The 24,895-nt window shown below is 42.6% G+C and overlaps 1 protein-coding gene and 2 pseudogenes across 12 annotated transcripts in view; 2 read left to right on the top strand and 1 right to left on the bottom strand.

Annotated features, from left to right (window-relative positions):
* Positions 1-24,895, bottom strand: part of CNOT10 (CCR4-NOT transcription complex subunit 10) — an 85,712-nt gene that overhangs the window by 16,808 nt on the left and 44,009 nt on the right. For all 12 annotated transcript variants that reach the window (XR_013528719.1, XR_013528718.1, XR_004736037.3 and 9 more), the window contains 3 exons: positions 23,316-23,437; positions 21,883-22,059; positions 18,436-18,516 (listed from right to left, as the gene is read on the bottom strand). Coding sequence is in view for 8 of the 12 variants with exons in the window: in XM_078354491.1 (XP_078210617.1) it covers positions 18,436-18,516; positions 21,883-22,059; positions 23,316-23,437 (380 nt within the window). In the remaining 4 variants the exon portion in view is untranslated. The remainder of the gene's footprint in view (positions 1-18,435; positions 18,517-21,882; positions 22,060-23,315; positions 23,438-24,895) is intronic.
* On the top strand, positions 12,653-13,311 carry LOC118148935 (high mobility group protein HMG-I/HMG-Y-like; annotated as a pseudogene).
* Positions 24,336-24,887, top strand: LOC103788899 (small ribosomal subunit protein uS19 pseudogene; annotated as a pseudogene).

Below are 24,895 nucleotides of genomic sequence, written 5' to 3'. Positions count from 1 at the left end.
CCTGAGGTCAGGCATTGGAGACCAGACTGGCCAACATAGTGAAACCCCGTCTTTTTTTTTGAGATGAAGTTTCGCTGTTGTTACCCAGACTGGAGAGCAATGGCACGATCTCGGCTCACCGCAACCTCCGCCTCCTGGGTTCAAGCAATTCTCCCGCATCAGCCTCCCAAGTAGCTAGGATTACAGGCACGTGCCACCATGCCCAGCTAATTTTTTTTGTATTTTTAGTAGAGATGAGGTTTCACCTTGTTGACCAGGATGGTCTCGATCTCTTGGTCTCGTGATCCACCCGCCTCGGCTTCCCAAAGTGCTGGGATTATAGGTGTGAGCCACTGCGCCTGGCCTGAAACCCCATCTTTAATAAAAATACAAAAAATTAGCCAGGCATGGTGGCAAGCATCTGTAATCCCAGCTACTCGGGAAGCTGAGGCAGGAGAATCGCTTGAAACTAGGAAGTGGAGGTTGCAGTGAGCCAAGATCGCGCCACTGTACTCCAGCCTCGGTGACAGTGTGAGACTCAGTCTCCAAAACAAAACAAACAAAAATAAATAAAAATAAATTTTAGAAAGCCTCAAATGGATTACAATATATAGCCTGTATATACATATGTAGTATATAGCCTTATGAGAACTTACTTCCATAGAACTTTGCTTTTAATAACCTAGGAATAAAGCTATAGAATCAGATCTTATTCTTTCTACAGATATTTGTGATTTTCTAAGAAAAAATGAACATACTAAAGCATTCATTTACTCTAAATGTTCTTTCCTCAACCGATTAAGTCTACACTTCTTGCTAAACAACAGTATCAAGAGTAATTAAAAAATTTCATTCACACCGTTACTATTCTTCTAATGAAAACCAAAGGAAAGAAAAACAGATTAAACAAACATGTGAAGACAACATTTAAGTTACACTGATTTTGCTAAGTTGGATTGGAAATCTAAGTGTCTATAATATTTGGTTTTCTACTTAACAGACAGCTCATTTAAAACAAATCTAGTTAAAGACTTAACACTAATAGATCACTTGAATGTTAACTGTGCCACAAAGCATCTTAAAATAAGCCCTTGTCAAACAGAAATGACATCTGAATGGCTAACCATAAATGACCTGACTCAGATACAGGGTTTTGAGTTATGTTTACAAATTACAATATACATATGTATCATTAAGTGCATTCAGGTTGTAATTTTAGTCTAAGGAAAAATGTAACCAGTATATCACCACAGAGTTGTAATGTTCTGAAGTCCTCTGACTAGAAATGGCTCTGCCTATAAAAAGCACAGCTGGGCAAATTCAAAAATATTCTGTTTCCTCTTCACTTGCTCACTTTTGATTCCTAGAATCTTAGAAAACTATCTGCTGAAGGAAAGGCAGCCCCTCAACTCTTAACACAGGAAAGTAGACTGGTTCTGGAGAAGCATTTAAAAAAACTGAAGTTTATGCCTTCTTCTACCATGGGAGGGCTGAAAGACTCTCTACTGTGGTTCCTTGTTCACTTGATGTAGAAACTGAGATCCAAAGTAGTTAAACATAGTCTTTAGCTTAGTGTGTGATTAGTTAGCATTAACATTTGACACTGAAGACCCCCAATCTGCTGTTCTTCTCATCCAATCACACTGCTTATTAACTCACAAGATCACTTAGAAAAAACACAACAAAAAAGATTCTTGTACATTGCAATTTTTCTAAGTTCTAGGCATACACAACATAGGTATTCTAACTTGTCTTTTTAAACAGGTAGAAAAAGTTTAATCCAAACACAAGTTTGTATTTTGTCACTGAGTATATAATTTTAAAACTGACCCTTGTTACAGGAGACAGTAATTTGAGAGCAAGCAAGTAGTGCCACTTCCAAAGGAATTTTCCTGACAAGCCTACTATCAATAACTCTGGCTCTTCAACAGCTGGCTTTACCAGCAAGGTTGTCCCATGGCTACAATCCCTGCAAGGAACCCTCCCCAAGAAGGAAGACTCAGGGACCAGAGACAGGTTAGTTATCTCCCATCTGCAGAAGCATGTCAGTAGTTAAGTCTGTGTGGCAAGACTGGCGACTCAATTTCTCCTTTTGACTTACTTCTACTTTTAATTTTTAAACAGCAATGACATTCATTCATTCATTCATTCATTCAAGAAGTATACTGAGTAACTATGACATATCAGGTATGTACTGCTTATGAACAAAAAAAAGACTATTAAAAGTCCAGTCTCCAGAGGCTCAAGAAGACCATTACCATTAGCTCAGGGCCTAGGTGAATGACAGTCACAAAATTTAATATCCATTTTCATATGTGCCTCTGCCAAAGGTCAGTGGAAAGCATAAGCTCCTTAAAAGCAGAAGCATACATCTGTGGTTTCCTACACAGACTAGAGCAATATCTACATATGCAGTAGGTGCTTAATAGGTATTTGTTAAAGAAGCACAGTTTTCAACATTTTAAATCTGCTTCTCCAGACCCCCACCTTTCCTGTTGGTAGGTCATTTTGCTGATGAAGCCGACTCTTTTCCGGCTTCCACAAACAGAGGACTTTTCCTGCATGATCTAGGTCCCAGAGTCTAGACAAGCCCCACTTCAGGCAGGCTTGCTGGGAAATGCCTGCCCTGGCCTCTCCAGACAGTAGGTGGGCTATTACTGCTCCGGCCCACTGTCAAGCCCACTTTGGGTCCAGAAATCAGTCATGTAAGATTTGCAGCAGGATTCTGTTTCCCAGGAAGCCCAAACTGTAATTACATATAATATAAAAATCTTCTTTCTTCAACTTCTAAATCATAACAGGGTAAAAGACTCCATAAGAAATAATCATTCAATTAAAAGTACTCAACTGTGAAAATAAAACTTTAGGGCTGACATTCTGATTAACAGCCATCAGGATTAAGCAAATTTCATTGCCCAGAATTCAAACCAACATTTATGCTCCCTTCTCTTGGTGCCTTATAATCCATCCCAACTCACCTCTCATCACTCTCACATTCATCCTCCTTTTCCTCTTAGAAAATAACACCGCACTCTGCATAATTCCTGCAGACTGCTAACGCTAGAAGCACACATGGCTCTATCTACTAAGCCCCCAGAGAATCACTTTACTTTTGATAGTAACTACTTAAAATATTGTCCCCACCCCCACTTCCTTGAGTCACTGTCCAATCTGCTTTACCAATCACTGAGTGGATCTGACAGTTCATCAGACTGGAAGAACTATACCTCAAGGGAAGAGACACTAGCTTTTCCCCCCTGTGGAGGATCTGATAAAACCCCACTCTCCCCTTCATATGCTGGAGGAGATAGCTCTAGGTACCCAGAATGTCAACCCTTGGAAAAGAAGATAAAAAGAGAAGAAAGAAAAAAGGAAAGGAAAGGAAAAGAACGGGGTAAACATTTTCTTTTCTTTTTTGAGATGGAGTTTCGCTCTTGTTACCCAGGCTGGAGTGCAATGGTGTGATCTCGGCTCACTGCAACCTCCGCCTCCTGGGTTCAAGCAATTCTCCCGCCTCAGCCTCCTGAGTAGCTGGGATTACAGGTATGCGCCACCATGCCCAGCTAATTTTTTTTTTTGTATTTTTAGTAGAGACAGGGTTTCACCATGTTGACCAGGATGGTCTCAATCTCTTGACCTCGTGATCTACCCGCCTCGGCCTTCCAAAGTGCTGGGATTAGAGGCGTGAGCCACCGTGCCCGGCCACAACTTTCAACTCTTAACAGAAGTTTAGATGTTCAATTAGTTTTTAACTTTGTCTTCTGTAAACATTTTCCTGTCTGATAATAGTTCTGTGCAAAAACAATCTTTTTTTTTTTTGAGATGGAGTCTTGCTCTGTCGCCCAGGCTGGAGGTGCAGTGGCGTGATCTCAGCTCACCGCAGCCTCCGCGTCCCAGGTTCAAGTGAATTCTCCTGCCTCAGCCTCCTGAGTAGCTGGGATTACAAGTGTCCACAACCACACCCAGCTAATTTTTGCGTTTTTAGTAGAGATGGTGTATCACCATGTTGGTCAGTCTGGATTTATGATCTACCTGCCTTGGCCTCCAACAAAAGTGCTGGGATTATAGATGTGAGCCACCGTGCCCGGTCGCAAAAAGAATCTCGTTAAAATAGTCCAAATCCAACCAAAACAGAAGTCTGACCCAAAAAAAGCTAAAAACAAGTTTTATATTTAGCAAATCTACCATCCCAAAGAGCCCAGTCTTATCCTGGGCAGCAAGTAAAAAATAAAGTCACAGAGACTTAGTATTTTACACATGGACAGGACTTTAAGATCACCCAATCCAATTGCTTTATTTGACAGAAAAGGAAGAGAAGGCCCACAGAGGTTAAATGATTTATCCACATCAGTGGCCCTGTGGGGTTTCCAGAGAGTGGCAGACCACTGAATAATTATTTTAACCCTGGTTTGTGGTCACTCTGATCACCAGTTCATCTAAATGAGATTCTTGGAGGCAGGTGTGAATCATGCCAAGCGGGGACACAAATTGCTGATAGTGTAACGGGAATGTTACATAGGCAGGCTCCTTCTATGGTAGAGTTCATTATATTAACAAGTTCAGGAGGACTGAAATGGGGCTGGATCTCTAGCAAAAGCAATATAAGATTCAAAAGGTTATTAGCCATAATCCTGTTTTAGGTCTGTCTTATGGGCTACAATGTCACTACTGGGCTAACAACAGAAGAAATATGATTCTTTAAGTACACTAAAACTGTCTATAATATTTATGTTATTAACCATTTGTCTGATTCATCTTCTTTTATAAACACTGGACCACAGGAGGTCCCTTTTAACTGAATGAGAAATAATTCACTGAGTGTCACATTAGAGTCTGAAAGAACTAATTAAGCTTTATAATTTACACTTGTGGAATAACTTAACTTGGCTTAATTAAATTTGCTCTAAGCATTTTCTTTTATCCCGTTTGTGGCCTCCAATTTTAGAAATGACCAATTAAATTAAAATTCCATTTTCAGACCAGGTACAGTAGTTTATGCTTATAATCTCAGCACTTTGGGAGGCTGATGTGGGAGAACTGCTTGAGCCCAGCCGTTAGAGACCAGCCGCTGGGCAACAGAGTGAGACTCTGTCTCTACAAAAAACAATTTTTTTTTTTTTTTTTGAGACAGAGTCTCGCTGTGTTCCCCAGGCTGGAGTACAGTGGCACAATCTTGGCTCACTGCAACCAATCCCCAACTTCTGGGTTCAAGCAATTGCCCTGCCTCAGCCTCCTGAGTAGCTGAGACTACAGGTGCATGCCACTACAGCCAGCTAATTTTTTGTATTTTTAGTAGAGGTGGGGTTTCACTGTCTTAGCCAGGATGGTCTTGATCTTCTAACTTTGTGATCCACCAGCCTCGGCCTACCACAGTGCTGGGATTATAGGCGTGAAACACCGCACCCGGCTAAAAAAAAATTTAAAAATTAGTGGAGCATGGTGGCACAAACCTGTAGTCCCAGCTACCTCGGAGGCTGAGGTGGGAAGACTGCTTGAACTTGTGAGGTAGAGGCTGCAGTGAGCCAAGACTCAGCCACTGCACTCCAGCCTGGGCAACAGAGCAAGACCTTCTTAAAAAAAAAAAGAAAAAGTTTTTTTCATTTAAATTTTGTATGCTTTAATTTCTTGTGTAGACATTTCCCATATTGGCCCCAACATTATTTCCTGCCCTTTTCAGTTCTGTTAGGCTCTTTTCCAGTCTCTTGAACAGCCTCCATTAAGTTCAGCTAATATCACAATCTCAGAATGAGTGATAAAGATGTTCTACAATATGCAACATGTAAGATTCCGTTCATACCCATGATAATTATTAAGCCACTATGCAACAATCGATGGAATCACTTCTTTATTCTTTTTTTTATTTTTGAGACAGAGTCTCACTCTGTCGCTCAGGCTGGAGTGCAGTGGCACAATCTCAGCTCACTGCAACAACTGCCTCCCAGGTTCAAGCAATTCTACTGTCTTAGCCTCGGGCTCCCACAGTGCTGGGATTACAGGCATGAGCCACTGTGCCCAGCCCTTTACTTTTTTGAGACAGTGTCTTGCTCTGTTATCCAGGCTGGTGCGATCTCAGCTCACTGAAGCCTCTACCTTCCGGGCTCAAGCGATCCTCCCACTTCAGTCTCCCAAGTAGCTAGGACTACAGGCGTAAATTTTATTTAGTTTTTATAGAGACAAGGTCTCACTATGTTGGCCAGGTTGCTCTTGAACTCCTGCCCTCAAGGGATCCTCCCACTTCAGCCTCCCAAAGTGCTGGTATTATAGGCATGAGCCACCACATCCAGCGATTTCTTTTGTTTGTTTGTTTCTTTCTTTTTTTTTAATACTTCCATAGGTTTTGGGGGAATAGGTATTTGGTTACAGGAGTAAGTTCTTTAGTGGTGATATGTAAAATTTTGGTGTACCAATCACTCATATTCCTCTACTATTAATAAGATCCCAGTATGCCAAAAAAACGAAATTAGTCTTATCTCTCCTCATCTATAAAAATTAACTCAAAATGATCAAAGACCTAAATGTAAGTGTTAAAATTTAAATTCTCCTTTTTTTTTGAGACAGAGTTTTGCTCTTGTTACCCAGGCTGGAGTACAACAGCGTGATCTTGGCTCACTGCAACCTCCGCCTTCTGGGTTTAGGCAATTCTCTTGCCTCAGCCTCCTGAGTAGCTGGGATTACAGGCACGCGCCACCATGCCCAGATAATTTTGTGTATATTTAGTAGAGATGGGGTTTCACCAAGTTGACCAGGATGGTCTCGATCTCTTGACCTTGTGATCCACCCGCCTCGGCCTCCCAAAGTGCTGGGATTACAGGCTTGAACCAGCGCACTCGGCCTTAAAATTTAAATTCTTAGGAGAATACATGGTAAATCCTCATGATCTTGGATTTAGTAAAGAAGTTTTAGATATGGCATGAAAGGCCGAGCGAGGTGGTTTCTCCAACATGGAGAAACCCTGTTTCTACTAAAAATACAAAGTTAGCCGGGCCTGATGGTGCACGCCAATCCAGGAGGCAGAGGTTGCGGTGAGCCGAGAACATGCCATTGCACTCCAGCCTGGGCAACAAGAGCGAAACTCCAACTCAAACAAAACAAAACAAAACAAAGATATGGCATGAAAGGCATAAGCAACAACAACAAAAATAAGAACTGAACTTCATCAAAATGAAAACTGTTTATGCTTCAAAGGACACCTTCAAAAAAGTGAAAAGACAATCTTGAAAATCAGAGAAAATAACTACAAATCATATATCTGATACGTTATTTGTATCTAGCACATATATAAAGAACTCATAACTCAATAATAAGGACAAATAACTCAATTAAAAATGGGCAAAGGATCTGAATAAACATCTTTCCAAAGAAAACATACAGATTGAATAATAAGCACAGAAAAAGATGCTGAACATTAACAGTCTTCAGGGAAATGCATATCAAAGCCACAATCAGATACCATTTGATGCTCATTACAATGTATAAAAAGATGTGATACAATAAGTTTTGGTGAGAATGGCAAGAAACTGGAATCCTTTATGCTGCTGGTGGGATTATAGACTGGTGCAGCCAGTTTAGAAAACAGTCTGGCAATTCCTCAAAGAATTAAACAGAACTATCATGTGACCAGGCAATTCCACACCCAGGTAAACTAAAGAGAAATAAAAACAAATGTTCACACAAAAACTTGTAGATGAATGTTTAAAGCAGCATTATTCACAAGAGCAAAAAGACAAATAATCCACGTTTCATCAATGGATGAATGGGTAAATAAAATGTATGTCTAGATAAAGGAATAAAAAGGAATAAAGTACTAATACACGCTACAACTTGCATGAACCCTGAAGACATGTGAAGTGAAAGAAGCCAGTTACAAAAGCCCACATATATATCATTGCATATATATAAAAGTCCAAAACAGGGAAATCTGTAAAGACAGAAGGCAGATTACTTGGGATGAGGAATAAAATGGGGAAGGCGGTGGGGACAGCTAAGTGTACAGGGTTTCTTTTTGGGGTAAATAAAAATGTTCTAGGGCTGGGCACGGTGGCTCATGCCTGAAATCCCAGCAATTTGGGAGGCTGAGGCAGGTAGATCACAAGGTCAAGAGATTGAGACCAACCTGGCCAACATGGTGAAACCCTGTCTCAACCAAAAATATAAAAATTAGCTGGGTGTGTGGGCAGACGCCTGCAGTCCTAGCTTCTCGGGAGGCTGAGGCAGGAGAATCGCTTGAACCTGGGAGGCAGAGGTTGCAGTGAGCTGAGATTGTGCCACTATACTCCAGCCTAGCAACATAGTGAGACTCCGTCTCAAAAAAAAAAAGTTCTGGGCTGGGCGCGGTGGCTCATGCCTGTAATCCCAGCACTTTGGGAGGCCAAGGCGGGTGGATCACGAGGTCAAGAGATCGAGACCATTCTGGTCAACATGGTGAAAACCCTGTCTCTACTAAAAATACAAAAAATTAGCTGGGCATGGTGGCGCGTGCCTGTAGTCCCAGCTACACAGGAGGCTGAGGCAGGGGAATTGCCTGAACCCAGGAGGTGGAGGTTGCAGTGAGCCGAGATCGCGCCATTGCATTCCAGCCTGAGTAACAAGAGCAAAAACTCCGTCTCAAAAAAAAAAAAAAAAAAAGTTCTAAAATTGATTGCTGATGGTTGCATATATCTATGAAAATACTAACAGCCACACAGATTACATACTTCTAACTGATTAACTGTATGCTATGTGAATTATGTTTCAATAAAGCTTTCTTTTTTTTTTTTTTGAGACAGAGTCTCACTCTGTTGCCCAGGCTGGAGCACAGTGGTGCATTCTTGGCTCACTGCAACCTCCGCCTCCCAGGTTGAAGCAATTCTGCTGCCTCAGTCTCCTGAGTAGCTGGGATTACAGGTATGTACCACCACACCTGACTAATTTTTTATTTTTTTTGAGACAGAGTTTGACTCTTGTCCCCCAGGCTGGGGTGCAATAGTGCAATCTTAGCTCCCTGCAACCTCCGCCTCCTGGGTTCAAGAGATTCTCCTGCCTCAGCCTCCCAAGTAGTTGGGATTACAGGCAGCCACCACCACACCCAGCTAATTTTTGTATTTTTAGTAGAGACGGGGTTTCCCCATATTGGCCAGGCTGGTCTCGAACTCCTGACCTCAAGTGATCCACCTGACGGGGCCTCCCAAAGTGCTGGGATTATAGGCATGAGCCACTTCGCTCGGTGCTGGCCAATTTTTGTATTTTTAATAGAGATAGGGTTTCACCATGTTGGCCAGAGGCTGGTTTCAAACTCCTGATCTCAAGTGACCCACCTGCTTTGGCCTTCCAAAGTGCTGTGATTACAGCAGTTAGCCACTGCCCCCAGCCACAATAAAGCTATTTTTCCTTTATTTTTGAGACAGGGTCTCACTTTGTCACCTAGGCTGGAGTGCAGTGGTGTGATCTCAGCTCACTGCAGCCTTAACCTCCAGGGCTCAAGTGATCATCCTGCCTCAGCCACCCAAGTATCTGAGACTACTGGTGTGCACCACCACATCAGGCTAGTTTTTTGTGTTTCTTATAGGGACGAGGTTTTAGCATGCTGCCCAGGCTGGTCTCAAATTCCTGAGCTCAAGTTATTCACTGCCTTGGTGTCCCAAACTGCTAGAATTACAGGGGTGAGCTACTGCACCCAGCCTCAATAAAGTTTTTTTTTTTGAGACGGAGTTTCGCTGTTGTTACCCAGACTGGAGTGCAATGGCACGATCTCGGCTCACCGCAACCTCTGCCTTCTAGGTTCAAGCATTTCTCCTGCCTCAGCCTCCCGAGTAGCTAGGACTATAGGCGTATACCACCATGCCCAGCTAATTTTTGTATTTTTAGTAGAGATGGGGTTTTACCTTGTTGACCAGGATGGTCTCAATCTCTTGACCTCATGATCCACCCGCCTCGGCCTCCCAAAGTGCTAGGATTATAGGCATGAGCCACCGCTCCCAGCCATTTTTTTTTTTTTTTGAGTCAGTTTCGATTGTCTCTCTGGCTGGAGTGCAATGGCATGATCCCGGCTCGCCGCAACCTCTGTCTCACAGGTTCAAGCAATTCTCCTGGTTCAGCTGGGATTACGTGTATGCGCCACCACCACACCCAGCTAATTTTGTATTTTTAGGGTTTCTCTATGTTGGTCAGGCTGGTCTCAAACTCCTGACCTCAGGTGATCCACCTGTCTTGCCCTCCCAAAGTGCTGGGATTTATAGGCATGGGTCCAGCCAATAAAGCTATTTTTAAAAAAATATGGTGATAGTAGACAGTCAATAAATGTTTTTTAAAAAAAAAAAAAACAAAAAACAGGCAGGGTGCAGTAGCTCACACCTGTAATCCCAGCACTTTGGGAGGCCAAGGCGGGCAGATCACTTGAGACCAGCCTGGCCAAAATGGTGAAACTCCATCTCTACAAAAAATATAAAAATTAGCTGGGTGTGATGGTAATTTCAGATACCTGGGACGCTGAGGCAGGAGAGTTACTTTAACCCAGAAGGCAGAGATCACAGTGAACCAAGACAGTACTACTACTGCATTCCAGCCTGGGTGACAGAGTGAGACTCCACCTCTAAATAAATAAATACCAAAAAAATCTCAGAAGAAAAATATATTCTTCTATTATAAGCAATCATTGTTATTTTAAAAACCTATTATCTCCCAAATATATGCAGCTAACATTCACATCTAAATCAAAGCATACAGCCAAAATATCAATCCTGCCCAAGAAACCAAATTCTAAGATTCCTTTGGGTATTAGGTGTTTTAACGGGGGGGAAAAAAAAAGAAAATTTTTTTCTAAAGAGATAAATAATTCAGTTAAAATTTGTGGTACCAGAAAACTGTGACATAGTAACAACATTCACGTGTGTAAAAATCATGTTAGAACATACAAACATTCAAACACACTTGTCTTAAAATCTTAGAGCAGCACTGTTCTACAGAAATATAATTAGAGCCATAGCCAAGTGCAGTGGCTCACAACTGTCATTCTAACGCTTTGGGAGGCCAAGGTGGGAAGATTGCTTGAGCCCAGGAGTTTCGCTTCAGCCCAGGAGTGCAAGACTAGCCTGGGAAACACAGTGAGATCTTGCCTCTACAAAAAATAAAAATGTTAGCTGGGAATGGTGGCACATGCATGCGATCTTAGTTATGCAGGAGGCTGACGTGAGAGAACTGCTTGAGCCAGAAGTTTCTGGTGTAGTGAAAGTGTGTGGTGTAGTTCTTTTAAAAAAAACAAAAAAACGAAATATAATTGAAGTCATAAATGTAATTTTGATCTTTCTAACAGACAGGTTTAAAACATAACATCAAAAGAAACATGTAAAATTACTTTATCTATCTATCTATCTGTCTGTTTGTCTGTCTGTCTGTCTATCTATCTATTTATTTATTTTCAGAGGCAGTTTCATTCTTGTTGCCCAGGCTGCAGTGCAATGGCGCGATCTGGGCTCACTGTAACCTCTACCTCCTGGGTTCAATAGATTCTCCTGCCTCAGCCTTATAAGCTGGGATTACAGGCATGCAATGCTACATCACCCAATTTTTTTTGTAGTTTTAGTAGAGACAGGGTTTTACCATGTTGGCCCAGCTGGTCTCAAACTCCTGACCTCAGGTGATCCACCTGCCTTGGCCTCCCAAAATGCTTGGATTATAGGTGTGACCTACCTCACCCAGCCTTACTTACTTATTTATGGAGTCTTGCTCTGTCATCAGGTTGGAATGCAGTTGTGTGATCTTGGCTCACTGCAACCTCCACCTGCTGGGTTCAAGCGATTCTTGTGCCTCAGCCTCCTGAGTAGCTGGGATTACAGGTGTGTACCACCACACCCAGCTAATGTTTGTATTTTTAGTAAAGACAGGGTTTCACTATGTTGGCCAGGCTGGTCTTGAACTCCTGACCTCAGGTGATCCACCTGCCTTGGCCTCCCAAAGTGCTGGGATTACAGGCGTGAGCCACTGCGCCTGGCTTGGTTTCGGTTTTTTTGAAAGAAGGTCTCATTTTGTCACCCAGGTTAGAGTGCATTGGTGCAATCTCAGCTCACTGCAGCCTCAAACCTAAGAACTCAGGTGATCCTCCCACCTCAGCCTCCTGAGCAGCTGCAACTATAGGAGTACACCACCATGCCTAGCCAATTTTTTATATAGATGGGGCTTTGCCATGTATTTTGCTCAAACTCCTGGACTCAAGCAATCTGCCTGCCTGGGCCTCCCAAAGTGTTGGGATTACAGGCATGAGCCACTGTGCCCGACCTCATTGGTTCTTCCCTACAGTTGGGTAAAATTCCAAAATACAAGTGTAATACAACTTAGTTATCCATTCTGTTACTGATGAGTACCTGGGCTATGTCTAGGCTTTGTCTACCAGGAGCAAAGCTGCTATAAAATTCTTTTGTGGACAAGTTTGTTTCACTTTGGTAAATATCCAGGAACTGAATCACCTTAAAATGTCAAAGTCATAGCATTTATTACAGGGCACAGAATGTAAGTATGAGTGTGTATTTCTTTAATTGAATAAGACTTATGGTTTCATACAGCTTCAAAAACTGACGCAAAATTCTAAAAGTGTCATTATATATACAGTTGGTGCTTGGAATCCAGAGGTTTCAAATCTGTAGATTCAACCAAGTATAAATAGAAAATATTCTATCCTCTAATTGGGATTCCGAGCCGGGGCTATTTCTGGTGCTGGCGTGGCTCCAAGAAGGCCATCCCAGCCAACACTCTTCCACCTACTCCTTAGAGAAGGGAAGATGAGCGAATCCAGCTCAAAGTCCAGCCAGCCCTTGGCCTCCAAGCAGGAAAAGAATGGCATTGAGAAGTGGGACTGGGGGCAGGCCCCGCAAGCAGCCTCTGGTGAGTCCCAGGACAGTGCTGGTAGGGAGTCAGAAGGAGCCCAGCGAAGTGCCAACACCTAAGACCAAAGGGAAGCAAACACAAGGGTGCTGCCAAGACCCAGACAACTACCACAACTCTAGGAAGGAAACCAAGGGGCAGACCCAAAAAACCGGAGGAGGAGGAAGAGGAGGGCATCTCACAGGAGTCGTCGGAGGAGCAGTGACCGTGTGTGCCGCCTGCTCCTCACTGGATGAGCAGCTTCTTTCTGGGACTGGACAACTTTGCTCTGCTCCCACCGCCCCCGCCCCTTCCCCAGGCCCACCATCACCACCGCCTCCGGCTGCCACTGCCATCTTCCACCTGCGCCCTCACCACCACACTACACAGCACACCAGCCGCTGCAAGGCCTCCATGGGCTGAGTGCGGAGCAGTTTTCCCCTGGCCTCAGTTCCCAGCTCCCCACTCACCCATGCATACACACACACCCTCCTAAACAATGCTAACATCCCACTTAGCCGCACCCTGCACCTGCTGCGTCCCCACTCCCTTGGCTTTTGGTTTGGGGGCGCCCTCTCTGCTCCTCCACTGTTCCCTCTGGCTTCCCATAGTGGGGCCTGGGAGGGTTCCCCTGGCCTTAAAAGGGACCCAAGCCCCATCTCATCCTGGCATTCCCTACTCCACTGCCCTGGCAGTAGCAGGTGTGGCCAATGGAGGGGGGTGCTGGCCCCCAGAATTCTCCCAGCCAAACTGTCTTTGTCACCACATAGGGCTCACACCTTTCATCCTTCCCCACCTTCCCTAGTCCCTTCACTAGGTTAGACAGCCCCCTTTAGCTACAGAAGGCAGGAGGGGTATGAGTCTCCTACACCCTTTTCACTGTGGTCCCAGCCCCCTGGCCCTCCGCCTGGGATCTGAGTATATATTGTGGTGATGGAGATGCAGTCACTTATTGTCCAGGTGAGGCCCATGAGCCCTGTGGCTACCACCTGAGATGGGCTGGAGCTGTTTCCCTCACCCTACTTTGCTTCGGCCACTCGGCCATTTCCCCCTCCTCAGATGGGGCACCAATAACAAGGGGCTCACCCTGCCCACTCCCAACCCTCCTGCTCCTCCCCGCCTCCCAAGGTTCTGGTTCCCTTTCTCCTCTGTTCACAAACTACCTCTGGACAGTTGTGTTGTTTCCACTCTTCGACATCCATCATTGCTGCTGCTATCAGCACCAAATGTTCATCCTCAGTGCCTCCTGTTCTGCCCATGATACCCTGCCCCAAGATACTGTTCATGGGGAAGAGGGGCTGGGGCATGGCACGCTGGGTGACCAACTACCCCAGTCCCAGGGAAGGTGGGGCCCTGCCCGTTGGATGCTGCAGCAGAGTGAGCAAGGGGGCCCGAATCGACCATAAAGGGTATAGGGGCCACCTCTTCCCCCTATTCTGTTGGGGAGGGGTAGCCATGATTTGTCCCAGCCTGGGGCTCCCCCTCTGGTTTCCTATTTGCAGTTAGTTGAATAAAAAATATCCTTTTCTGGAAAAAAAAATTATAAAATATAAAAATAATAAAGCACACAACAATTTTTTAAAAAGCTAAAAACCAATACAGTATGACAACTATTTATTTGGCATATAGGGCACTAGGTATTATAAGAACTTTAAAGATGATTTAAAGTTTATGAGAGAAGGCTGAGCGTGGTGGCTCATACCTGTAATCTCAGCACTTTGGGAGGCCAAGATAGGCAGATCACTTGAGGCCATGAGTTCAATACCAGCCTGGCCAACACGGCGAAAACCTGTCTCTATTAATACAAAAATTAGCTGGGTGTGGTGGTGCATGCTTGTAATCCCAGTTACTTGGGAGTCTGAAGCAGGAGAATTGCTGAGGGAGAAGCTGCAGTGAGCCAAGATCACACCATTGCACTCCAGCCTGAGCAACAAGAGCAAAACTCCATCCCAAAAAAGAAATAAATGAAATAAAAATAAAGTGTATAAGTTCGGGTACGGTGTTTCACATCTGTAATCCCAGCACTTTGGGAGGCCGAGGTGTGTGGATCACAGGTCAGGAATTCGAGACCAGCCTGGCTAAGATGGTGAAACCCCATCTCTACTAAAAAATAAAAAAATGAGCCAGGTATGGGGTGGCACTGTAGTCCCAGCTACTCGGAAGGCTGAGGTAAGAGAATCGCTTGAGCTCAGGAGGTGGAGGTTGCAGTGAGCTGAGACTGAGCCCCCTGCACTTTAGCCTGGTCAAAAGAGCAAGACCCCATCTCAAAAAAAAAAAAGTATGAGAGGATATGAACAGGTTATCTGGAAATACTACAACATTTTACATAACAGACTTGAGCATCTGATGATTTTGGTATCTGTTGGGGGTCCTGAAACCAATCCCTCAAGGATACCACAGGATAATTATGTAACTTTCTTGATCCATTATACTGTATCTCTAAGTTCATCTAAACCTGACAAACTGGTTAGCTGATTTCTGAGACATTTTCCTAATTTGTGGCCACATTGTTTTTATTTTACTTGTGAGAATATTTTTCTGAAAACTATGTTGATTTAATATAGAATCTCACAACTTCTTCAATTACTATCTGCCTTCTAAAAACATATGCGGTAACTTGGTTAGAATGAAATTTTTTTGGACTTACCTTAATTCATGTAGAAATGAAAAAAAAAAAAAGAAAATTCTCAAGGGGCTGTGAACCCATATCATAAAATATGACCATTAGAAAAATCATGATAATTTACTGCATATTAGTTATGCTGGAAACAGAAAACGGGGCTGTGCATTGGTATCTTGGGTATTATTCAGCCCTAGGGTCAAGTTTAATAGTCCATAAAAGCTAAACTATACAGTAGTTGGATTTTCAATAACCTGAAAGAGGTCAGGTCAGAAATAGATGAAATCTATAAGAACTCCACAATCTTAAAACATAGTGCTCAGGCTCCTTACATTGAAGACAGCTGGCTCCTGATCACAGATTTGCCCTTTAACGTACCCACCCGCACTGTGAGCTTTATGGCTTTGAAAATTAAGACACAATTCTTTTACAACTCCTCCCCTTCACCATTTGTCTCCACATTACCATTGTTACTGTCTGGCATAGCAGTCCTGCTTATAAATCCACCCTAAAGCTCCTTCCAGCTTGTACTCTTTCCTTTCTCCCTCCCAGCTCCTCCATAAGAAAAAAATATAGAAATACGAGAGACTCCATCCTTGCCTCACTTTATGATGACGGAATTCCCTATGGAAGCCTTTTGCACCCTTTCACAAAAAATGGAAGTAATATTATTTTCTCTGAAGATCACCAATACCTCCTACTATGATACATGGAAAGCAAACAGTTGTACCATGAAAGGTACAAAACTCAGGCCAGGTGCGGTGGTTCATGCCTGTAATCCCAGCACTTTGGGAGGCAGAGGTGGGCGGATCATGAGGCTAGAAGTTCGAGACTAGCTTGACCAACATGGTAAAACCCTGTTTCTACTCAAAATACAGTGGCATGGTGGCATGTACCCAGCTACTCAGGAGGCCGAGCCAGGAGAATCGCTGGAGGCGGAGGTTGCAGTGAGCCGAGATCACACCACTTGCACTCCAGCCTGGCAACAGTGCGAGACTGTCTCAAAAGAAAAAACAAAAGTACCTACAACACACACATATCAAAACAAATATATGATGAAAAAATAAATTTTTTAAAAAAAGAAAATACCAAATATTGGTGAGTATGTAAAGAAACTGGATCACTCATACATTGCTGGTGGAAATGTAAAATGGTATAGTCACTGTAAAAAAGAGTTTGGCAGTTTCTTAAAATATAAACATGTAACACATGTAACTCCCCTGCTATTCAGCACTGTTGGACATTCATCCCTAAGAGACAAAGATTTATGTACGCATAAACACCCGTGACTATTTCTAGCAGCTTTATTTGTAAGTAAAACTGAAATCAGCCAGATGTCTTACAATAGATGAATGGTTAAACTGAGGTACAGTCGCACCATGGAATAATACCAATAAAAAGGAACTACTGATTTATTCAGCAAACTTAAATGAATTTTCCAAGAATTATACTGAATAAAAAGTCAATCCCAAAAGGTTACATACTGTATGATTCCATTTATATAACATTTTTGAAAGACAAAATTATAGAAATGGAGAACAGATTAGTAGCAACCAAGGGTTAATTAGGTGGAAGTGGTGTGGCTATAAGCAGGCAACATGAGGGATCTTTTGTAGTAATGACAATGTTCTGGGTTAGCCACAGTGGCTCACACCTATAATCCCAGTGCTTTGGGAGGCCAAGGTGACAGGATTGCTTGAGGCCAGGAGTTTGAGACCAGCCTGGGCAACACAGCAAGACCCTACCTCTATAAAAAGTTTTTAAAAAATTTTAAGAAATTGAATGTAATGAAGATATTGTAAAACAAACAACAAAAAAAGTTCTGTATTTTGACTGTATCAATGTCAGTATCTTGACTGTGTTATTGTATTAAAGTTCTGTAAGATGTTATCTATCGGGAGACCGGGTAAAGGGTAGATTAGGTCTCTATATTATTTTTTATTTTTAGAGAGAGAGCCTTGATGTCATCCATGCTGGAGTTTGGTGGCATAATCATGGCTCACTGCAGCCACAACCTCCAGGGCTGATGTGATCCTCCCACGTCAGCCTCCCAGCTACCGGGGAGGCTGAGGCAGAATTGCTTTAACCTGGGAGGCAGAGGTTGCAGTGAGCTGAGATCTCGCCATTGCACTCCAGCCTGGGCAAAAAGAGCAAAACTCCATCTCAAAAAAAAAAAAAAAAAAAAAAAACCAGAGGTATAACTGTAGATTCCAGACATTAAAAAGGTAAAAATATTTATGAACAATGTTATGTCAATAAATTTGACAACATATAAAAAGAAAAATTCCTTGAAAAATAAAACTTACCCAAACTGACAGAAGATGAAACGCAAGATCTCAAAAGTGTTCTGTTGAACAATTTGAATTCATTATCTAAAACTTTCCTGCAAACAAAACCCTAGGCTAGATAGTTTGATTGGTGAATTCTATCAAATACTTAAGAAAAAAGTAATACCTGTCCTTTTATTAGGTTCAGGGGTACATGTGCAGGTTTGTTATATGGTAAACTTGTGTCATGGAGGTTTGTTGTACAGATTATTTCGTCACCCAGGTATTAAGCCTAGTACCCAATGGGTATTTTTCTGGTCTTCTCCTTCCTACGACCCTCCACCCTTCAGGAGGCCCCAGTGCCTGTTGCTCCCCTTTGTGTCCATGAGTAATACCTATCTTACACAGATTCTTGCAGAAAAGAGAGGAAGCAACACTTCTGAACTCATTTATATGGTCAGCATAATCCTGAAGCCAAATCTGACAAAATCATTTCAAGGAAAGAAAAGTAAGGACCAATTTTCCTCATGAATATAGAAGCACCTATTCCCAAGAAAATATTGACAAATCAAGTCTACAAATTTATACAAAAGAAAATACATTCTGACCAAGTAGGGCTTATCACAAGATTGAAAGATTGGTTTAACATCTGACCAGTGTAACTCATCATATTAACAGTATAAACAAGATAAAAAATGTGTTCAATAGATGCAATGTTAATTTTGTTTAGATACTCACTTTAAATTTTCTAATTCCTGTTTTCTCAATGGAGAAGAAGGTGGAGCTGGAATGAATTTATCTCCATCATGGCTTTTACTGCTAAAATAGAGGTAAGAGTCTTAATTACGAAAAGCCACAAATAAATAATAGAATATAAAATTTTGTTTCCCTGTCCTTACTCCCATGTAACGTTTTACAACAAAAGTGTAAAAGAATTAAACAGGGCCGGGTGCAGTGACTCAAGCCTGTAATCCCAGCACTTTTGGAGGCCGAGGCAGGTGGATCACCTGAGGTCATGAGTTCCAGATCAGCCTGACCAACATGTAGAAACCCCGTCTCGACTAAAAATACAAAATTAGCTGGGCGTGGTGGTGCATGCCTGTAATCCCAGCTACTTGGGAGGCCAAGACGGGAGGCGGAGGTTGCTGTAAGCCGAGGTCGTGCCATCGCACTCCAACCTGGGCAACAAGAATGAAACTCCATCTCAAAAAAAAAAAAAAAGTTGAACAATAAAAATGCTCAGTAATTTGGTAACACTAACATGTTAAAGCTATACTATATCTTAGTTTCTTTCCCCAGCACACAATACTGCTTTAAAAAATCTCAAACTGGCTGGGTGTGATGCTTCATGCTTGTAATCCCACCACTTTGAGAGGCTGAGGCAGCTGGATTGCCTGAGGTCAGGAGATCCAGGCCATCCTGGCTAACATGGTGAAACCCCGTTTCTAAAAACACAAAAAACTGGCCGGGTGTGGTGGGGCATGCCTGTAGTTCCAGCTACTTGGGAGGCGGAGGCAGAAGAATTGTTTGAACCCTGCAAGCAGAGGTTGCAGTGGGCCAAGATCATGCCACTGTACTCCAGCCCGGGTGACAGAGTAAGACTCCATCTTGAAAACAAAACAAAACGACCCCCAAAATTAGCTGGGCATAGTAGCAGGTGCCTGTAATCTTAGCTACCTGGGAGGCTCAGGCAGAATTGCTTAAACCTGGGAGGTGGAGGTTGCAGTCAGCCAAGATTGTGCCATTGTACTCTAAGCTGGGGGCAACAAGAATGAAACTTCATCTCAAAAAAAAAAAAAAAAAAGTTATCTTTACTATGAAGGAAATTACTCAAAATTCACACATTTCTCATTCTTCTAATTCCCCCAACCCCTCATCCCTGCTGTTTTTTGAGACTGGGTTTTTGAGATTCTGTTGCTCAGGTTGGAGTGCAGTGTGGCATGATCATAGCTCACTGCAGCTTCAAACTCCTGGGCTCAAGCAATCCTCCCACATCAGCTTCCCAAGTAGCTGGGACTAAAGGTGCTGAGTGCCACACTCAGCTAATTTTTTTAACTCTTGTAGAGATGGGGGTCTCATTACATTGCATAAGCTGGCTTTGAACTCCTGGCCTCAAGCAATCATTCAGCCTTAGTGCTGGGATTACAGGTGTGAGCCAAGATGCCTGGCCTAAATTTTCTATAGTAAATATGTATTATTGTAATCAATAGAAAACCCTGGGATGGGAGACATGAGTTTAAAGATGTCATGTTTAAAAAGCAGAGTTTCTAGCTGGGCGTGGTGGCTCATGCCTGCAATCTTAGCATTTTGGGAGGTGGAGGTGGGCAGATCACTTGAGGCCAGGAGTTCAAGACCAGTCTCAACAACATGGCAAATCCCTGTCTCTACTAAAAAGGCAAAAATTAGCTGGGTGTAGTGGTGCTTCGCCAGTAATTCCAGGTACTTAGGAGGTTGAGGCAGAAGTGCTTGAGCCTGGGAGGTGGAGGTGGCAGTGAGCTGAGATTGTGCCACTGCACTCCAGCCTGGGCGATGGAGGGAGACTGTCTCAACAAACAAACAAAAAAGAAAAAGAATTTCCTATATATAATGGTATTTGTTTTATCCTTACAAGATAAGTTCTCCCAATTTCTAAAGAGTCACATAATTTTTATTTATCTTTATTTTTTTGAAGAGATGGGGTCTTGCTATGCTGCCCAGGCTAAACTTGAACTCTTGGCCTCCAGCTCCCTGCCTAGATTTGCACAATTTTGAATTTATACTAGAAACTAGAACTATACAAAAATATTCTGGAGGTTGGTAATTAGAGTATATTAAGGTGACAAGCAGAGGATAGTAACAAATGAGAAGCTTTAGGAGTTAAGCACTTACTTTAATAATTTTTTTGTTTTTTTGAAAAGTAATCTCATTTTGTAGTGCACTGGAATGAACTTGGCTCACTGCAACCTCCACCTCCCAGGTTCAAGAGATTCTCTTGCCTCAGCCTTCCCAGTAGTTGGGATTATAGGTGCCCGCCACCATGCCTGGCTAATTTTTGTATTTTTAATAGAGATAGGGTTTCACCAGGTTGGCCAGGCTAGTCTTAAACTCCTGACCTCAAGTGATCCAACTGTCTCAGACTCCCCAAGTGTTGAGATTACAGGCATGAGCCACCATGCCTGGCCAAAATTTATTATTTTTTGAGACAGAGGTTCACTCTTGTTGCCCAGGCTGAAATGCAATGGCGCTACCTCAACTCACTGCAACCTCCACCTCCCCAGTTCAAGCGATTCTCCTGCCTTAGCCTCCTGAGTAGCTGGATTGCAGACATGTGGCACCACACCAGGCTAATTTTATAATTTTAGTAGAGATGAGGTTACTCCATGTTATTAGGATGGTCTCAAACTCCGGACCTCAAGTAATCTGCCTGCCTCAGCCTCCCAAAGTTCTGAGATTACAGGCATGAGTCACTATACCTGGCCAATTTTTTTTTTTTTTAAAAGACAGAGTTTTGCCATGTTGGCCTGGCTGGTCTTGAACTCCTGACCTCAGGTGATCCATCTGCCTCAGCCTCCCAAAGTGCTGAGATTACAGGCATGAGCCACCGTGCCTGGCCGACAACAGGACTTCTTACAAACATCCCTCCTGTCAATGAAAAGCTGCTAGTTTCCTCCTTTTTTCTTTTCCTTTTTTTTTTTTTTTTTGAGACAAAGTCTCACTCTGTTGCCAAGGCTGGGGTGCAGTGGCACAATCTTGGTTCACTGCAACCTCCTGGGTTCAACTGATTCTCTTGCCTCAGCCTACAGAATAGCTGGGATTACAGGTGCCCACCACTACACCTAGCCAATTTTTTGTATTTTTACTAGAGACGGGATTTCACTATGTTGGCCAGGCTGGTCTCAAACTCATGACCTCAAGGGATCTGCCTATCTTAGCCTCCCAAAGTGCTGGGATTACAGGAGTGAGCCACCACACCAAAGCTGCTACTTTCTACTTTTCTTTTTCAGGGATCTCTCCTAACTTAGCTTTCACCTTATTTCTCTCTTCCAGAAAGACTAGAAATATAAATACTTTCCCTTCCTGTTATACAAAACAGATAATTTCAGAAATTTAGGCTGAAGATATTAGGAATTTACTTAAAAACCAAAAGGGTTTACTAAAGAAGTCCTGAAAGGATTTTGCCAAGGGAGGTCACAAGGATTAGAATACCTGCAAGTTTCACTGCTTTCGCTGCTCTCTGTGTTCCCACCTAATTGATTACTATTTTTAGACCCATTTTCTTGCTTTGGATCTTGCTGTTCCTCAGGCAGCAGCAACAAGGCATTTCTGAGACATATGGCTGCAAACTCCATACTGGCTACAGGAATGGCCGAAGACTGCCCATCACTTAAAAGAACAAAACCAAATTAGCTAAGTAAATAAAAAATTTTTAAATAAGACTTTTTATTATAAGGAATAAAACCAACGAATTATAAATGAAAGTTTTGCCTTTTGATAGGTAGAAATTTTAATATAAGCTGTTATAAAAGAACACTATAGAATCTAAATCCTGAGTATAGGTCATAAACAGTATGGGTTGCAAGTATATAAATTACGTACACTGTGTCTCTATGAATGAGACCAAGGGGGAGAGACAATTTGATATCTATCTACATTGTTAATGTTAACATACTAGAGAAACTGCAGACAAGCGCTCAAGGGCAACTGTAATGAGGGCCATGACAGGTTTATTAAGAATGGGATTGGAGGGAAGAAAATAGATTTTCATGTTTGAGGCTTACTTTGGTTGATCCTTGTTTTCAAAAATGCCTCTCTATACACTTAAACAGCAACCCTACCTTTGGTCTGATAATTTCAATGACATTTTATACAACTTTCTATTGGTTTGATATATTCAAACAGAATCTATATTAGGGAAAAATAAAATTTTGAAAAGTAGTAACCATGTTGAAATTGCTTTAAAATTTTGAAATGCTTTATCATAATAGTCTTTAAAAATATTCCTGCATTATAGTTAATCTAAATTAAGACTAAATTGGACATCAGATGTTTTTTAAACTTTTGAATAATTTTTAAATAGTAGAGATTTTCTTCTTTGACAAAAACAAATTAAGTCAGCTAATTCTTTGCAAAGTCTGACACTTTACAAATAATGGCAATTTCAAATTGTCAAATGAAGACTGTACATGTGACAGCTTCTATACTGCTTTGGTTGGTTGCTTTATGTTTTAATACACTTGTTTTCTCCTAATACTAAGAATTCACTTTCATGTATTTTCAGTGCTAGAGACTACAAAAAAAAATACCTAAATGAAAAGTACAAATGATAACCAAAACTACATAAAAAGGAGACACCAAGATGCCCTCTTCTGGATATTCTTAATAATGGCACTGAATAGACTAGGGTTTCCTAGGCCATCAATAATAATAATTGCAGCATCCATGAATGTAATAAACCAAAATCACATGTTAAGATAACATTCACTATGGACCTCTAACATGAGGGTCTGTTTGTTGAAACAGCAATAAAACCTAGTTAGAAAGTGGTTCCTCCTATGCAATGATAAATCCTAAGCATACTTTAAGTAACATCGTGTAAACCAGTATTAAATATATATACTTTTTCTTTGGAAAATACTTACTTATAAACAGTATTCTGTATAGACTGTGATGCCAAAACTATTTTACGATGATAGCCTTGACCAACAATAGACTGTACAATTCCTTTTTTGCTGGGAAGGCCTTTAGTTTCTTGTTCAGAAGTCTACAAAATACAAATAATTTCCAATAAACTTATGAGAATTTTAAGATATGGTATAAAAAATGAGGAAATGCCTCTCACAATTACCCTAAATTTAAGAGAGTTGTTAAAATCAGTGAAGATTTTTTTGGTGACAATGGAAACATGTTTGGTATTAGTGGACAAAGTACACAAGGCTGAAAATCTGGGATATGTGCTACTTTTTTTTTTGAACCAGTCTCAACTCTGTTGCCGGGGCTGGAGAGCAGTGGTGCGATCTCGGCTTGCTACCTCTGCCTCCCGGGTTCAAGCGATTTTCCTGCCCCAGCCTCCGGAGTAATGAAATTACAGGTGCACGCCACATCCGGCTAATTTTTGTATTTTTAGTAGAGACGGGTTTTCACTGTGTTAGCTAGGATGGTCTCGAACTCCTGACCTCGTGATCCACCCATCTTGGCCTCCCAAAGTTCTGGGATTACAGGCGTGAGCCACCGTGTCCGGCCACTACATTTTGTTTACATCAGATTGGAGAAAATTCTAAGAGCAAAATCCAATACAATTACGACCCAATAATTTATTTAGAATAATTTACTTAGATTATTCTATACCCCCACTACCATGCTACATATTACAGGTACTTTGACACCAGAGTAAAGAAAATAACAGACCCAAAATACAGTGTAAAAGAAAAGGGAGGCCAGGCGCGGTGGCTCACACCTGTAATCCCAGCACTTTGTGAGGCCGAGGCAGGCAGATCACGAGGTCAGGGGTTCAAGACTAGTCTGACCAACATGGTGAAACCCTGTTGTCTCTACTAAATATACAAAACTTAGCTGGGGGTGGCGGCACGCGCCTGTAATCCCAGCTACTCAGGAGGCTGAGACAGGAGAATCACTTGAACCCGGAAGACGGAGGGTGTGGTGAGATCATACTACTGCACTCCAGCCTGGGCGAGAGCGAGACTCTGTCTCAAAAAACAAAACAAAACAAGAGTAGTCTTTTCTGAGAATCCGGCAAGAATGGCAGAGGTAAAGCAGAAGAAGCGACCTTCTGCAAGTTCACCTACCACGGCGTGAACATGCAGCAGCTGCTGGACAAGCCCTACGAGCAGCTGATGCAGCTGTACAGGGGGCGCCAGCGGCAGCGGCTAAACCCTGGCCTGCGGCGGAAGGAGCACTTGCTGCTGAAGCGCCTGCGCAAGGCCACGAAGGCGGAACCGCCCATGGAGAAGCCGGAAGTGGCGAAGGCGGAAGTGTTCCCGCGCCGACCGGACGTGATCATCCCGTCCCAGATGGTGGACAGTATGGTGGGCGTCTACAACGGCAGGACCTTCAGCCACGTGGAGACCAAGCCGGAGATGATCGGCCACTACCTAGGCGAGTTCTCCGTCACCTACAAGCCCGTGAAGCACGGCTGGCTGGGCATTGGGGCCACACACTCCTCCCGCTTCATTCCCCTCAAGTGGCTCAGCTAATAAAGGCA

This window comes from Callithrix jacchus, chromosome 17 (genome assembly GCF_049354715.1).
Source record: "Callithrix jacchus isolate 240 chromosome 17, calJac240_pri, whole genome shotgun sequence".
NCBI lineage: Eukaryota > Metazoa > Chordata > Mammalia > Primates > Cebidae > Callithrix > Callithrix jacchus.
This window is presented reverse-complemented; position numbering and strand designations above follow the sequence as displayed.